Here is a 14,431-nt window from a genome sequence, read left to right on the forward strand (position 1 = left end):
TTTTTAATTTTGAATGTAGTCTTTAATTCTGACATGACAATAATGCTTGTGACTTGGTGTTTTATGAGTGTCTAGATAAGGAGTGAAAGATGACCAAAGATTTGGGCCAGGCAGCCACCAAACTCCAGCAGCTGCTGAGAAACAGTCAGGACCAACTTGCCAAAGACAAAAAGAGAAAGTCAGAACCCTGCAGGATCAGTTGCAAGACAAGGTAAAACATTATATATAAAAAGTTTAAATAGTAGCATGAATAGCTGCATATCTATGTTAATGTTGTTTATGTGCTTTGATTTCCAGGAGGGTGATGGTGGAGAGCTTAAACATTCTATGTCAGAAATGATTCCTCAACTGCCTTGTATATTCTTGGTGTTCCCGCATTTCCTACTGATGTCAGTTTTAAAAGGGAAACTGTATGTACGTTATTCGTACATCAACTAGTGCAATTAATTACTTGTAAGTGAATGAGTATGCATAACTGTATGGTACATGGGAACAGCATTTGGAATGCCCTCTCTGTAGCTGGCTTCAACACATAGGAGTTTGATGATTAATAAATAAACAGCAATATGGCGTTCAATGTTTCAAAAAGGCTGCTCATTTCGGCAAAGATGCATCTGGATTTAGAATTCAAAAAATAATTTGGATTAACATTTTATAATGTCCAATATGACAGTTTTTGGTATTTTTTGTAAAACATTATGAGTTGAGACACACATTCAAAGTTTTTGAAAATCACTTGATTTTATTTTTCCAGTACACACTGCTGCTTTAGGTAACAGTCCTATTGTAATTTGTGGCATGGGATTTTGGATGTCACTATATTATATTTGATGGTTTGTTATTGTGAACAGCGTTAATTTTTGAATAATGATCATCAATGTAAATGGATAAATATGGGTTTTTCTCACTTGATCAAATGACATACAAATACTGGTTCCAATGAAATACAAAGTTTATTATTAATTATTACCCCAAAACACATTTCTCAGAGGTAAAAATCTTTCATTTTGACCAAAAGGCTGATAGTGGGGTGTTGGGTCAGTGGTCTTATTGGTGTAATTTTACCAAATTTTCCCCTCCAAAGACTTTACTACATCCCGCCCACCAAGTTTCTCCACAAGAGTTGATGCTTCTCTGTCTGCGTAATCATTAATTTGCCACTCAAATTTCAAACCTGTAGGGAGAAAAAAAAAAGCACCATGTATTTTATTTTTAACTTCTTAGTTTTCCTTTTTCTGTAAAACTGCTTTGGAACCATGTGTATGGTAAGAAACGCTTTAAAAATAAATTGAAATATTCATTATAACATTAAAAGGACAATAACCAACCTGGCATTTTGGCCTTGACAGCAGACTTTGAACTTGCATAGACCATTTTATTCCTCATGGGGGCGTCCTCAGGGGCACTGTCCAATAAAGAGGAACAAAAGCAAGATGGTGAAAATTTGTAAAAAGTTTGGAAAATATGCTGTCCTTATGGCTGCTTCACACAAAATCCATTGTTACACTGTGTCGCTTTTTTATTATTTTTATATAAAAACATGTGCTAGATGGACATCTTTGACCATTGCATCATGTCCCGCACCAGCCCTACATTTGATATATTTATAGACATTTAAAAACCCAGCCTTATTTTCATATAATTAGCAGTTTAATACAATTCTGCAGGGGCTAATCTTTTTAAAAGCAAAAAACACATTCTGTTATTCTGTGTAAATGGCCCCTATGAGCTGATGTTATATTTCTGTGATTTTCTGCTGGGTGTTCAAGTTCCCACCAAAACTCACTTTCAAATGTCAACAATAAGAGACATTCTTGACAACTGACAAAGTTACAGCAAAAATATGTGCACTTATTGTAAGAGTAGCTTATCGAATTGCCATAATCTTATTATTCTATCACTAGATTATATTATATCATCACTAATATACTTAACACAAGCAAACAGCCACACAGAACACAAGTCTGCAAAAGTAGATTAATCAGTGTTACTCTTACGAAAAGATGAAGACCAGGTCCTCCTTCACACTCTCCTTGTTCATATAGGTGCAGTCGTACAGGGCGTAGCGGCACTCTTTGGAAGGAAGCTTGTTGATGACCGTCTTAAAGACATCCCCCGTGTTCTCCACATCTTTGACTCTTAGGCAGTTTTCGTGGTCCACTATGATGCTCTTTTGGTCTTCACTCAAACGCATGATTACTAACTTAAACCTTTCTTTCTCGTTGGCACCTTGGAAGCGCACCTTGATTGCTTCATAGTGGGTTACCACCTCATCACTGATAGCTACACCTGAGGCCTGGGTGAAATTAGGGAAAGAATAATGATAAAACATGTAGAAATGATAACTATAAAAGTGAACTATTAAGTAAGATGGCATTTCCTTCCAGATAACTTTGAGGAAGACACAATTGAAACGCATACCAGATCTTTGTATGAATGAACCTCATAAAATGATCTGTATTAGATTAGGCAGACACAGGACTGCAACTTCATTTTTATTCTTTTTAATCTTCATCTTTATTTAATTACCCATCTTTATCTATGCTTTAGTTTAAGGTATGAGATCTGAATCAGTTAACGGCCTTCACATTCCATCCCTTTACAAACAAGTTGAAACAAGAAGCAGAGTTACACCTCAAGAAGCTGTGGGTTAAGTAAACTCAGGAATGTATCTGAATAATATTTTAGTAAGACTTTCCATTACAGTGTCCATGTCTATAATTTTATATACAACAATAGTACGAGTTTTCCACCTTACTAGACCCAGTCAGACTTTCAGCTCACCCAGGAACCACTAGTATAAATATAATCAACATTATACATAATTATATACATTTATAATCAATTACTACATTATATAACGGTCAACTGATAATTAGTTATAAAGTCAGAATATAGTTCTAAATGTCATGAAATCTTAATATCTGTATGCTATATCTTCTCCACAGGCCCAGTGGAGTATCTTGGTGGACTCCCAAGGGACCACAGCCTCCTTGTTGAAAACACTAGTAATAGCAATAATATATAATTCTAATCTGCTCAATCAAAAAATAATAACACATCAAGTAGGTCTTACAAGTAATTCATAAACATTACTCAGACCTCACAGACCTTATGACATATGAACACCTTGATGTTAGGTGTGGCCCAATAATTTTTGTCCTCTCCAAATAATTCTCTATAGAATCATTACGATCAATCAATAAATAAACATTCCATGTAGTTCGTTAATCAATGATAGACCATGAACATCACAAGCAGGAATTAGCAGAATGCTGTTTCAAATAGTTATAGATTGAGTTTGGTAGGCTATCACTCTGTAGCACATGTAGCCTACGGTTTTGAACAGATGCAATTCAAATAACTGCATTGCATTAACGAGAGGCAGTTTTTACCAAATGGTTTTACCGCATGCAAAACGCACACTGAAAGAAAACTGTCCCGGTCTGAGGACTTACCATTCCTGCCGCTTGTTCTGAGACGGAAGAGAGAAGTGCGTAGTTGACTAAACATTACGGAAGCGACTCGGATATGAACACGCCCTCTTCAGAGATCAGTCCTGATGACCTGCTTACTTTCCACCTGTTGTCCGCAACTGCAAACACCTTTAATTACAGAATGATTGTGTTGTGATATATCCTGTTGACGTCCTGTTATTTATATTTTTTATTTGTGAAAAGAAAGTCAGATAAAAGTGATATGTTTATGACACATGAAATGAAAGATTTCAGGTGAGTCAGACGCAGTTTGGAGGTGGAGACTGAACAAAACGCCCTTATAAGGAAGACAGAATCTTGACAGAAAGCCTGACAACAGACAAAACACCTTATTTGGCGAGAGGGGCACAAATATTACATTTACGTTGATGGAAGGATCCATGTGTAAAAATGCACACTTGACGTATAGGACAATCATGATGATTATTATAGACCAGCAAATAGTTTTTAATGTTTCATGTTAATGATTAAGTTTAGGCATATTTCTGCTTAGTTACTCATGGCGTGATTCTTCAGAGGCAGTGATGTTTTTTAACCATATGGCCCATTCCAGAATTGCTACGTTTTTATTCAACTATTTATACTTCAAAACTCATAGAACACTTTAAATGTACAGTATTGATCTCAAACCTGTAAGATTTAAAATGTTTATTCTGAAAATTAATTTGCAAGAAAAAAAGTAAACTTTAAGACAAATTAGGTCAAATATATAGTCAACAAATATAATTTCCTCTGGTTATAGCTTTAAAAATAAATGAAATGCTTTGAAATTTCATGTAGTAAGAATGTTAGTTATGACACAACTATGTCTATGACACAACTATGACACAAGAGTTGACATTGAGTGATGAATAACAGTAACACCCATAGTCAAAAGACCAAAAACAACATTTTCTGCCTGACACTGAAAGTTTTGAAACCATTTTAATGTATAAAATTGGTTAGTTTTTCCGTTTTCAGCAAAATATATCATGAGAGTCCTCATTTTATTTTTCTTCACCCTGACCTTTTCTTAAACAATAAAAACAAATTAAATTCAAATTTAAAGGTAGGGTACGCAATTTTTTTCACAAGCCCTTTTTGTTATTCTTGTTGAAACATCCTGATAGCAATCAATCAAATAATTGGTCTATATATATATATATATAAACATTTTTTTTTTTACATATATTGTCTTTGAAAGTCTCAGAACAAAAAAATGTTCGTCCAATCATTGCATTCGGTCATGTCCTGCCTGTCACCACAAACAAACAGCAGCCGCCTATTTTTCTTGCTTAGAACATTGCTAACTCCTTCATCCTTAACAATTGAAAGTTATATTTTTCCAATGGGCCAAATAAAAATAACATAGCAGTTTGAAAAAGTGCTAGCATGAGTTTTGCATGTTCTTTAAAGACATATGTTTACATTTGCATTTGTAAACATTAGAGCAATACATGCATATTTAATTAAAATACATAAACAAACCACGCAAAAATCTATCTATCTATCTATCTATCTATCTATCTATCTATCTATCTATCTATCTATCTATCTATCTATCTATCTATCCATCTATCTATCTATCTATCTATCTATCTATCTATCTATCTATCTATCTATCTATCTATCTATCTATCTATCTATCTATATGGATATATATCTATGGATTGGATGTTCTCTCTGTGTAGTTGTGGGTTTCCTTATATGTTTTCACCCACAATCCAAAAGACATGCAAGATGGTGAATTGGAGTAACTGATCACTAACTGCATGCTGTTGCGAATGTGTGCGTCTTTGTATGAGCCCTGCAATGGACCGGTCATCTCTCCAAGGTGTTTCTTGTGCCAGTGGCACGAGATGCTGCTCCTGCATTCCAGGAAAGAATGAAGTGGTTTGGAGGATTAATTGATTAATGCATTTATTTATTTTTATGTTGGAGAGGAAGAGGCCAAAATAGTGATTTCAACTCTCACATTTTAGAAACATGTAATTAGAGACAGAATTAAAATCTATTCTTTAAAAATAGAATGACTGTTTTATTTTTTTATAGAATAATTTGTGTTTTTTCCCCCCAGAATCATTCTAGGGGAACCCAAGTTTACCCAATTGAAGAATAATATGCGTATTGTAGGAAAATTGCACTCAGTGCTGTTTTGCTTTTCTTTGGTTTTATGGTTTATTATAATCCATGATGATGATTAAAAGGCTTAACTAGTCATTCACTTTAAACCTTTTAACAAAACGTGTCTGTTTTGTTGCATTCTTTATCTGTTGTTGCATTTTGGCAAAGTGTGGACATTCATTCATTTCACTCATTGGTTATAGCCTGTATTTCATTTGTAGACACTTTTGCTCTGTAAGAGTAGAGGGACTTACGGCACATCTATAATTGTTTTAAAGTATGAATCTTCGTCGGTCCAGCTGAGCATGATGGTACAGGTTCTCTGCTCATGGAGGAATGTGTATGCATGTGCAGTCCTGATAAAGACATATCGTCTACACTCTTGCTGTAAAGGTGCACATTAACTAATATTACATTTATTATAACATGTAAGCTCCATTTATTTAATTTGATTGGAGAAACAGCATGGCTGATATAGAATCTGCACTGAGACTTTCACTACATCGCTCCTCTCTGCAGCCTCTTGTTTACTGGTGATTCAAATCCGTGCTACTTTTTATTAGGTGTATACAGCACTCTTGCTCTTGAGATATAGTCTGATTAAATTACACAAAGTTGTGATACTTCATGCTCGCTGTATGCAGATGTCAGTAGCTGGTTGAAATATGTGACAATAGCTGTTTCTGATATTGTTAATGCATGTTACTACTGAGATTTGACATCAACATTTTCTTTGGGAAACTTTTCAGGGGGTACAGGCAGCGATGACGTTAACCATATTTGGCAATAGGTACATGGAAAGTGCCTCAATTTAATAATAATAATTAATAGTAGCGTTTAATTCACTAGATGGCGCTATTACACCGCCATAAAAACTGCATTGAACTGGTTTCTCTTCAATTACCTAAACAATTATCTATCACACAGACAATCGACTGTGTCCAAGTCACCTATGCTGCATGTCTTTTGAATGTGGGGAAAAATTATGACACATAATTAGAATAGAGCAGTGTAGCCTACCAATAAGCCTCTAATTGCAGTGCATTAAAGTCCCCATGAAATAAAAAAATGGAAGCTTTTTGGCTGTTAGTTTGATTATGTTAGCTTTAATTTTATGTACAGGCCTAATAGTGCCCTCGAAACAATGACAAAATTCGCATTTGAAAGATAAGGCTACCCATTTAAAAAAGCAGTTCTCTCTGCCACTGATACGAATTAACGATTTTGATTAGGCCTACATCATTCCACTTCCACACCCAACCCGATCTCACGGCAATTTGTACGAATTTTCTGAGGTGTCTAATAATTCGCACGAATTATTCATTCCCCGCCCCTAAACCTACCCATCACATGGGTTTAGACAAATCGTACAAATTCGTAGTGAGGTTGTATGAATTCGTACGAAATAGCCACCTTCTAATCACTCGTACAAATTCGTACGAGTTGGTCGTGCGATTTTCTGTCCAATCAAATATACTCTATTAAATCTAAAGCATCTAACCCCTACATTATTCGGTGTTTTATTTTGTGAATGGCAGTGCACTATATAGGCAACAGTGAATTGATGCAGTGTAAATATGCTTTCAGTTTGGGTGAACGGAGCACAACGTGTAGGAGACTCATTCGAAATCTACACAGAATAATATATTTTAAAGCGCGAGGAGATCAAACACAAGAGATAATCCACCGACATAAATTACAAGCTTTTCAAATGTCACATAATCACCTTTACTAAAATGACAATTGTTTTATATATAACAGTTTCATGTTAAATCTAAAGGTGGAATGGTATTCATTAGACAGTAGCCTATTCTTATTACAACTATGGCTTTCACAAACTGTCAAATGCAGCTTCGGCGGGCTGTGACATGAACGAAACGCTGTGCTTGTCAAGGCAGTTCACTGGGGTTTTAATTCAGAATTACTGACCTATAATACCAGATTGTACCAAGGAAATTTCTTGAGGTTACCCTAGAGACCAATAAAAATGTTATTAGGTCAGCCACTGAAGGAAAAGATAAATGCAAATGAAAAAGAGGGGGACAGATAGAAACAGGAGACAAGTGTGAAAACCATAACATCAGTATTGTACAGAGGGATTCCAGTTCACTCACACACACACACACACACACACACACACACACACACACACACACACACACACACACACACACACACACACACACACACACACACACACACACACACACACACAGACACACACACACACACACACACACACACACACACACACACACACACACACACACACACACACACACACACACACACACACACACACACGGCTTCGCTATCTTTGTGGGGACTCTCCATAGGCGTAATGATTTTTATACTGTACAAACTGTATATTCTATCCTCTACCCCTAAACCTACCTATCACAGTAGGCCTATAGGGTAAATTAAAAATTTTACATTTTCATTAAAAAAAACATCATTACATATGTTTATTAATCAATTTCCCTCATGGGGACCACTGGCTGGCCCCCACAGTGTGATCTCAGTTCCTTGTGGGGACATATGGTCAGACAACCTGTACACACACACACACACATGGGTTTTTGTGTTTTATGGTGACATTCCATATAGACATAATGATTTTGATACAATACAAACTATATTCTGTCCCCTAACCCTAAATGTACCCATCACAGAAAACTTTCTGTATTTTTAGATTTTCAAATTACATCACCAAAATATCAAAAAAGGACAAAGATTTTGGATATTTCCATTTTTGTGAGGACATTGTGCATGCAAAACATAACTAGTGACCAATGTTGGATTTTAGGGTACTATTTAAATGTAGACTTATATCTGTATTAATCTAATGTTTTAATATTTGGAATAATCACTGTAACAATATTTATTTATATCTCTGTATTTTCAAGCAATTATATGTCATACAGGTAGTTGTGTAGACTCAAGCTATTGAAGAAACTCATTTCTGGAATAAAGAGGATAGAGAGAATAAAGAGGAGAGCATTTTTCTTCAAACATTAGAAGAAGTGAATATAAGTAAGATTGGTGTGGGCACCGGTCGCCATGATTTTGCTCCTGGATTAACATCTTTTGTTGATCCTGGAACGACATTCCTGTTCAAAAACATAGCCCTAACCCTATCCCTACCCCTAAACCCAACCCTACCCATAACTTATCGCTAAAACCAGAGGGAAATGATAGGTGGATAAGAATGGCGTAGGAGCACCTAACCCTTGTTGAAAGGCTAAACTTGACATTAACTGTAAACTTGTCCCTCAAATCTGGTTGGTTGATTGGAACAAGGATGTTGATCCAGGAAAATATTCTAATTGATGAAATCCCGATCACCGTAAGCACCACATGTCCTATTGCAAATAATTTGTTTTTGTGGGCTGTTGTCAGAGTCAGAAATTATTTGCTGTGCAAAATTACTAAAAATGAATAAATACATGTCAAGAGCAATCACTACTGCAACAGGATAGCAAGAAAAGACATGTCTGTTTCCTTGGATTATGCTTAGTACATATATTTACTGTGGAGCATTAAGTATTGTTCATGATAGAGGTTTAACCAGAATATGAACCTTAATCAGAAAATTGCATGTAAAAATGGACCGAGAAACTTATTCCAGAGAAACCCGTTGTAAACTGTTCTTGAATTTACTATCGAGCAATACTTTGCTGTGCATCATGCCAAAGTTTCAGCACTGTAATTGTTCTCTAGTTGTGCACTTATGTAAGTGTGTGGTTATGCAGTTTTGCAATGCTAATTTAAAATGTCTTTATGTTACGGAACCGTTGCTCTGTATCTGTGCCGAAGTGACTGTTAAAATAGAATTACACACAGCGTGCTGATGAAGCAAGCGTGTCGATTGCTCAAAAGACTCTGTGTAGAAGCGTTTCGTTGGTATAAAAGAGATAGTCGATGTCTGATTGGCTGCTGAGAAGGGGGCGGTTACTCATCTGGAGCAGAAAGAGATGTTCTTTTTGAACCCTGTTAGATCAGGGGTCTCTTGTGAGCTTACACAACAGGCTTAATGTCCACTGGGTCCTACTGGACGTGACCACCAGATTTTCCAAATCAAAAGTTCCTGTGTGCGCTAGTGTGTGCATGTGTGAGTTAATCTGCCAGCAAAATCGACCTCAGCTCTGTGCATTATCCTCTCTCTCTCTCTCTCTCTCTCTCTCTCTCTCTCTCTCTCTCTCTCTCTCTCTCTCTCTCTCTCTCTCTCTCTCTCTCTCTCTCTCTCTCTCTCTCTCTCTCTCTCTCTCTCTGTGTGTGTGTGTGTGTGTATGTTTATGGACAGATCTGCTACTATGAACTCCATAACCTGAGCTAGGGGAGAAGAGGTTAAAGGTTGTTTCAACACAACTGTTTTTGCCCCTCCTAAATAATTTCGAACACATGCAGCAACTAAAGATGATGACAAATATCAAGGCCCATTTGAGAAAATTTCTGGCCTCTGATGGCTTTGGAAACATCTCCCCCCTACAGTGTGCACACTGTAACTGTATTATGTTATGGTATTATTCTGAAAATGGCAGTACACATTCTTTTGTGGTTGTGGTTATATGAAGTCAGTCTTGTGGCTGAAATCCCTAAATGAAATGGCAGTGTTGTTTAACAATGTCAGTTTTGAAGATGAAGATTACAGAATGAGTGTGCACTTTCAGCCACTAAATCCAAGCATATATTATTAATGCTGCTCGCATTTGATTTTAGGTTGTTAAAAGGAAAAAACAGCTTCACTTTTTAAGCTATGAAAGCGTGAATCTCAAGGTACCATGAAGAACACACACACACACACACACACACACACACACACACACACACACACACACACACACACACACACACACACACACACACACACACACACACACACACACACACACACACACACACACACACACACAGTTTATTGACCAGCTGCTATGGTTACAAAGCAGAAAGGCAGTGAAATTATTTCACTGCAGTCAGATAATGATTTATGACTTCATAAAAGGAGAACAGAGAGCTGATTAAAGAGTGTCATGGAAAACAACATGAAGGGACGCTGGTGCCACCAATGAACCCCAAGTATTTCCACTTCTCTCTCTCACACGTTCTTTTCTTCTTTCTCTTCTAACTCTTATTAAAAAAAAGCTTTTGAAAAAACTCTGTGAGTATAAAATCAGCGGTCCTTTTAGATGTTGTTATAAAGGTCTGTAATAATGTTGGAGTTCACCAGTCAGCTCTATTCATCTGAGAGGTGAAAACATCCTATTTGCCAATGAAAGTAGTTCACAAAACATTAAATCAAATCATTTTGATGCAGAGGGACATACAAATGTAAAAAAGTCATCTTGAGATGAACAGCCTGGATTGGGAAATATAGCGTGGCTTAAAGCCACACACAGGTGTTTCTTTCCTGAATTAATCAATTTTGTTGAACCAATCGGATGAGAGATTGATTCAATGATTCTCTCATGAGTACAGTCTTGTTTAGTTCCAGAATGGGTCAGTGTTTTTGAATGAATCAGTTCAATTAATGATAAGTAGATAATTTGTTGCCATCTACTTCTACATCAATTATGTTACCTAACAAATTTCGAGGACGACTGGAACTATTAAAAGTGACCCTAATCGTATATTTAAATCAACCATTTAAATTTTTTATTAATTAAAAAATAACTCATTTTATTTATGTTTATTTTTCAGATTGAAATTGTCCCTGAGTATTCCCAAAGGACACTGCATCAGATTTAACTCACAAAATTGCCCTCAGACTACTGAGTAAGCCAAACACATTCTCCTTTATTTCATGCAAATGTGCTCACACACACTCCCCCACAAAACAGCAACTGATAAGAAACTGTTGAGAGCAGTTGAGGGCACAAAAATATCAGTTTACATCCCACCTGTCTTACCCCTCCCTTTGTCTTCCACGAGTAGATTATTGAACAAATAGAATAATAAAACACATTGAGCCTAATAAGGCCACTTTAGCTAAAGGGAGTATAGAACCGTTGGTTGGACATGAGTGATAAAGGACTATTAGGCAAGATATGATGCACTGAGAAATAAAGAGATACAAAAGGGAAAGATGGATAGAAAGACCGAAAGAGGAAGAGAGAAAAAGAGGGCATGAGGTTTTTCTCACCACACCTGTCCATATGAAGGATATCCGCTCTGGGTCCATTGTTCCTGAACCTTGATGTGGTAACAAGCCCCCAGGATATAAACACACACTTACACACAGAAAGGATGAGGGCAAAGCATGGGGATCTTTACATGCATCCTGTACAGCTTCAGAGAGAAAGTGCTGTGCTGAGTATCATAGATCTTCATAAAATAACCTGACGCTTTTTATGGCTACGTTTCTGTCACATCTCTTTCCTCTTTTTCCGTTTCTGTCAATTTTCCAGTGATGGCACAATCATCTCATTTACCATCTGAAGCTCTTTTAAAGCTCATTTTTTTCAGTTGAATGCGTACATGGCGATTCAACACAGCAAGGCATTAATATATCATGCAATTGTGCCACAAGCATACCATAGTTTGGTTTTGAGGGCTATGTATAAAGTTTTTAAATTTGATATAAGTAAAATGATTTAAATCACAAAAAGCATAAAACATTTATCATATAAAAAATAGGAAATGCATCGCAAAAACATAGACAAAAATAAAAGAAAAAATTAGTCCATGTATTAGAATGTTTATTTGTAAAATATTTGTCTAGAATGATAGCTTATATAATTCCATGCATCCAATAACGCATAAATCCGTTTGAAAAATACTGTAAACTGTTTATCAAACACCATCGCTCACTGGGAGTGCAAACAGAACAACATCTTAAAATGATACTCTTATCTTGGTAGCAGGTGATCGTTTCAGAGTGTGGCACCCTCCGTTGACTGATGCATTGTGGGGATTCTTGTGAGCGACACAGTTCCCCTTCAGAGGTTTTGTTCCTCCGGTACATGTCGGACTGAATTTTGCATCCCCACCCTGTTACTCTGCGACAAAACAGAGTTCTGTGTTCTACTGTCTCTTATGGGTTTGCAATAGAGACCACACCAAACCATTCAGCTTTTATTGAAGACAAAAGACTCCTTGTGAGTTGTGAGTGGAACAATGATGTTGAGGAACATGAAACCATCAGAAGAGTAGCTTAACACCAAACAAAACCCCTTCACCATATGATATAAAGGTGTCTAAATATGTTTTCATACATGGCAATTTTTTTTACTGCCAATTTTTCCACGGACTCACCTTAATATTTTATCTCAGCACATATAAAAAGAACAGAAGGGGGAAAACAACTTACATAGGCTACATGTTAAACAACCTCAAGAACATTCACTCAAGAACTGAATTTACTGGACAGCAGCAAATACAAGAGTGACAAAATACAGCAGATAAATTTATCCCCTGCAGGACCCCCAATTTACATTAGAAGTTGATAATAAATGCTTGAGATTTTAGAGCCGTCTTTAGACAGCTGTGTGGAACGGAAATCAGTTAGAAACAGAGAGCACTTCTGTATGGACACAGGCACACGTGTGCGACACTCGTTATTCTGGCCATGAGGAAAATAAATAAACCAAGCCAACTTCACCCTGGAACCATACAACAGGTGTATAAGATGTCTGTGTCTTTTAACGTGCCAGTGTTGTGAGGCCCTGAGTCTAATGGGAAAAGTAATCTCATTTACCCCTTTTCCACCAAAAAAGAACGGGTTCGGAACTGGTGCTGGTTCAAAGTTGGTTCGGAGTTGGTTCAACTTGCGAACCTCCTCAGAACCTGTTTGTTTTTCCACTTCTAGAGCGCCCAGCGAACGACGTCGTAACGTCACTGTGTACGTTGCTTTACGTCTCAGCTAGAAACGCTTGCAAGTACAACATTACTTTGGGATTATCTCTAACTCGTGAACCAAGAAGGCTTTAAAAACAATTGAAATATGTAAGTCTTTTAATCTTTTCCTTTGATATGTAATCTTTTCTGATTAGTTATGTACACTGTCTTGTCTTTTTTTCTCTCCGTTTATTTGTTCTATTTTGTGACTGTTTTCTAGTTGCTTACATAATGTTTTCAATAAATTTTTTTTTAAAAAAGCTAGAAACGCTTGCGCCAACTTCAAGCATAACAATTACAATGGCGGACTACATCGTGTTTCTGCAAATGTTTCTCCTGGCTTTGCGGTCAGAAAAGATGTTTAGGACACATCTAAACCCGCCCCCAGCCCCCGACGTAAGCATGACGTGGTAAAAGAACGGTTCTCTGGTTCTAGTCCAGCAAAGAGTTGGTGCCGCTTTGGAACCAGTTTTCCTGGCCGAGAACCGGTTCTTTGGCTGTCGAAACACAAAGAACTGGTTCGCGCGCAGGCACCGGCTCCGAACCGGCTCTCAAAACGCTTTGGTGGAAAAGGGGTAATTAAGCAAAGGCCGTTCAAACCCCTCCTGTCCAGCAGGAGGCAGTGTTGCCAGAGAAATTGTGCAGGTGGAGACGTAGGGAATAACAAGAAGACGCCACACTGGGATTAAAAAGACAAAAAAGCATAGCCTGAAGGCACCCAAAGTCAGAGTTTATGACTGGGCGTGACACACAACACACACACACTCTCATGCAGATACACATTTGTACACACTGCCCATTCAATAAGTATAGCCTCTGGCTAAGTAATACGTGTTTATGACAGAGTGTCTGAGACTCAGATTAATGGCCAAGCTTCCATTACACACAATACACCTTAACAGAGTGCAGATGGGCAGACAGGTACGAACACACACAGACTGAAGAGTTCCAAGAGAAAGAGATCATGCATGGATTCACACTGGCTAATGCTTTCTGTA

General features: G+C 37.1%; 1 protein-coding gene across 1 annotated transcript; it reads right to left on the bottom strand.

Moving 5' to 3' along the window:
- Positions 1-934: 934 nt before the first annotated feature.
- On the bottom strand, positions 935-3,755 carry cfl1l (cofilin 1 (non-muscle), like). Its single transcript, XM_077236572.1, has 4 exons — positions 3,459-3,755; positions 1,998-2,296; positions 1,329-1,405; positions 935-1,174 (listed from the first exon to the last, which is right to left on the bottom strand). Exons 1-4 carry the CDS (start codon positions 3,459-3,461, stop codon positions 1,062-1,064), a joined length of 492 nt encoding a protein of 163 aa, XP_077092687.1. The 5' UTR covers positions 3,462-3,755; the 3' UTR covers positions 935-1,061.
- Between the last annotated feature and the right edge of the window lie 10,676 nt (positions 3,756-14,431).

Source organism: Siphateles boraxobius, unplaced genomic scaffold, assembly GCF_051911475.1.
Source record: "Siphateles boraxobius isolate OS27281-9 unplaced genomic scaffold, OSU_SipBor_1 20, whole genome shotgun sequence".
In the NCBI taxonomy this organism is placed as follows: Eukaryota; Metazoa; Chordata; class Actinopteri; order Cypriniformes; family Leuciscidae; genus Siphateles; species Siphateles boraxobius.

Coding starts and splice junctions, on each gene's coding strand:
- cfl1l (XM_077236572.1), bottom strand. Junction 1,406..1,997: donor GACCTGGTCTTCATCTTTTC/GTAAGAGTAACA, acceptor TTTATTGGACAG/TGCCCCTGAGGACGCCCCCA. Junction 1,175..1,328: donor TGTCAAGGCCAAAATGCCAG/GTTGGTTATTGT, acceptor TTCTCCCTACAG/GTTTGAAATTTGAGTGGCAA.